General features: G+C 36.0%; 2 protein-coding genes across 2 annotated transcripts in view; both read right to left on the minus strand.

The window, feature by feature from the left end:
* Positions 1 to 3304, minus strand: part of LOC105116102 (probable LRR receptor-like serine/threonine-protein kinase RFK1) — a 14053-nt gene that overhangs the window by 1367 nt on the left and 9382 nt on the right. The window contains exon 8 of the mRNA XM_011013296.1: positions 3022 to 3100. Coding sequence (XP_011011598.1) covers positions 3022 to 3100 — 79 coding nt within the window. The remainder of the gene's footprint in view (positions 1 to 3021; positions 3101 to 3304) is intronic.
* On the minus strand, positions 1387 to 2540 carry LOC105116097 (probable LRR receptor-like serine/threonine-protein kinase At1g53440). The gene is made up of 6 exons (XM_011013289.1): positions 2455 to 2540; positions 2276 to 2347; positions 2112 to 2183; positions 1921 to 1992; positions 1767 to 1838; positions 1387 to 1602 (listed from the first exon to the last, which is right to left on the minus strand). Coding segments are annotated over exons 2-6 (297 nt in total). The 5' UTR covers positions 2278 to 2347; positions 2455 to 2540; the 3' UTR covers positions 1387 to 1523.

Here is a 3304-nt window from a genome sequence, read left to right on the forward strand (position 1 = left end):
AACATGCAAGCAGTTGGTGCACATGATACAAAATGATCAGAAGTTGGGATTTCATAGACAATAATATTCTTGCAAGTGAAACAAAAGGAAGAAGAAAGCCGTTATTACATGTTGAGCTTTCGTTCTCCTTTCTTCGGACCATCACGTGGAATTTCAAAATTATTATATGACAAGTCCCTGCAACATTATTGTTCACATATCAAGATTTTAGTGAGGAAATCTACAAAAGGGAAAGCAACCCATCTGAGAAAAGAGCACGAAGCCATAAAATATGCCTTGTCTTCGATGGTATCAGGAAACCAGGAAGGTACTGAGCCATTAAGCATATTTCTTGTGAGAAACCTAAACAAAACAAACCACTATGAAAACCATCCCATGTACTTTTTAACAGAGTGGCAGAACGAGCTTATTATATAAGACATCGAGTTCAAGGAATCTCTTTTGCATACATCTTACTTAAATTCAGCTTTTTCATGGAATCTGGTATTCCACCAGTTAAGTTGTTAAAGCTCAAGTCTCTGCAGGATCAATAAAATGAAAGCAAACGTTAGCTTTTTCATATTTGATATATAGTTGTGCTATGGTCAATTATTGCATAGTTGATGCTGTAAACACATAGTCAAAATCATCAACACTTCTATGCATGGCCTAAAGGCCCTAAACAATGAGCATCTATAGAGCTTATGAAACAAAATAGCCATGACAGAACTACAAATCGTTTACAAAAGAGGAGATGAAACTTACAGGTATGTTAACGATGACCAATCACCAATGTACGGGGGGATTTCACCACTTATTGAGCAATTCCTTATCATCCTACACAAACCATTGAAGAAGTTGGTGTTTGGATTTATCCAATGCATCCATATCATTAAGAGTCAAATACATAAATATTGTGACTTCACGATTCTGTTATGCCTATAGTCGTAATTAATATATATATATATATATATATTAAAAAACAAATTCCAAACCTGAATCGCATATACAACTAGTCTTCACTGCATGTAATAGCTCATAAAAAAAACTCAAGATCATATAAAGAAAAATAGGCCTAAAAAAATATTTATGTAAAAGACCGGTTATAATCCAAATTCTACAACTATAACGCTACTAGACAAATATAATTCTAAGTGTGTATGGTTTTTATTATTCAATGTGAAATTAATCGTTAGACCACAATTTGAATTCATGCCATAGCTCATTGGCTCACTCATCCGTTGACCGATTAGGTGGTAAGGATGCAAATTAAGTACTAAGGAAGTTTCGGGCGTTCTTCTTTTCTTTTCTTTTTTCCTTTTAATTACAAATCTCAAGTTAGTTATGCATGTGAGCTTTTGCCCTTAGTGTGAGCTTTAAAGAAAAGCAAAGGAAGGAAAAACTCACAGGTATCTTATTCCCTTCATGCTTGCATTTTTTGGGAAAGGAGAACCGGAGCTATTTACATCACTAACAAACCTGGAAGAAAAACAATCCATAATAAAACATGCATTTATTTCAACCCGGTGAAAATTATAGAACACTTACAAGTATCTGAGATATTGCAAGTTAAAAATACTTTCAAGAGGAAACTCTCCTTCAAAATCATTTCCGGAGAGGGACCTGTGATCAGTACACAAAAACACAAATTATTTAATGATATTCATCGATCATCGACAGTTTCTCAATCAAATGATAGACATTCAGCATTGAGAAATCAGCTCAATCAACTAATAGTGCTTACATTCAAATGTGTATAATTACAGAAAGTACAAGTAATTTCTTACAGCCTATTGAGTTCAGTCCAATTCGCAATGAAACTTGGTACTTGACCGGTCAAACGGTTCCCAGCTACGCGACTGCAGCCATAGTTAGTTGCTTTTCCTTGCAACAATAATTAATCAGATTGTTGGTTGAAAGAATATGATGAGTTGCACTTACAACCACTGCAATCCCGTAAAGTTGGCATAATTTCCAGGCAGTTCTCCGCTCAAATTGTTGGAGCTCAACCCTCTACAACAACAAATCAAAAGGATTGTAATCCACCCCTTTTCTGTTTTATTTCTCCTATTACAATCTTCCTTAGTTTTACAAGGTGGTATGACATTATTATTCTTCTTTTTGAAACTTACAGATAACCAAGAGATCCCAATCTTCCAAGTTCTGGTGGAAGCTGACCAGTGAGTTCATTGAATTCCAAGTACCTAATTAAATAAGAGATAAGAACCAAACCAAACTTAATAAGTTAAAACGAAATTCAAGGAGAGTGAAAGAGCGAGCGAGCGAGTTTCTGTACATATATAGGAGATGAGAGAGGTTGCCCAATTCTTTAGGGATTTAACCTAATAACATATTATTCGACAAACTCCTGAAAACACCCACAAGAATAAGAGCACAAAATTTGCATCAGCAATGGAAAAGGAATTTAATTGACATTATATGATACTGAAGAGATTGTGATTGGATGACACGTACAGATATTTGAGGGACGATAAATTCTCCAAAGATGGAGGAATGGACCCACTGAGGGAGTTTCTCGAGAGACGGCTATGCATATATATATATATATATATATATATATATTAGATGAATTTCACAACAATTATATGAATTTCACAAGGCAATGCATTAGGTGAAAATTAAGATAAAACTTGAGAACCGAAAGAGCAGGATGAAAATTGGATGATGGCAGTATTACCAAACAACGCATGGTGAAGGGAGCCTTTATGCATGTAGTCATATACTAGCAGATGCAGGTCTTTATTTGAATAGCCATCCAACAATTGAACAAGATTCTCATGATGCAATGATTTCAGGTTGAAGATTTCCCTTTGTAATTCATCTTTTCCACATGAAAGCCACCAGAAGTAGAGGAGGAAATACTGAACCTGAAGTAATCCCTGCAATTTGTGAAGGAGATGGTCCCGTGCCAACTTTCAAATCTGGATACAAATAGTGGAAGACAGAAAGAAAAAATTATTTATCCAGATAAAGGGCAGCAGAAATATTTGCTCAACAAATTAAGAGAATGCAACTCTTTACTTGCAGTTACGGAAATGCCTGACACAAGGGGTCCATTCAGAGACAGGGCAGCAGTACTTAAATAGGAAAGACCTGGCACCTGGAAAGTGTTATGTGTGTGGACACAAATGGCCGGTGGCAGCCTTGGTTGATATGGTTATAGTCAAATGGTGGGTGCCTAACTTGCCCACCATTGTTGAACAATTATCTCCCTCCTCAACTATAAATAGAGGGTGCATTGATAGCTGAGATAGACCACGAAATAGAGAGAAACACAGAGAAAGCTAAGGGTGAGAGTTGAGTT

This window comes from Populus euphratica, unplaced genomic scaffold (genome assembly GCF_000495115.2).
Source record: "Populus euphratica unplaced genomic scaffold, PopEup_1.0 scaffold849.1, whole genome shotgun sequence".
NCBI classification, from domain to species: Eukaryota; Viridiplantae; Streptophyta; class Magnoliopsida; order Malpighiales; family Salicaceae; genus Populus; species Populus euphratica.

Bases quoted from the DNA above. Each gene is read 5' to 3' on its own strand.
- LOC105116097 (XM_011013289.1), bottom strand. The intron at 1,993-2,111 runs GTAAGTTTCAAA...TTGTTGTTGTAG, and splicing joins TTGGGATCTCTTGGTTATCT to AGGGTTGAGCTCCAACAATT. The intron at 1,839-1,920 runs GTAAGTGCAACT...CTATGGCTGCAG, and splicing joins TTTACGGGATTGCAGTGGTT to TCGCGTAGCTGGGAACCGTT.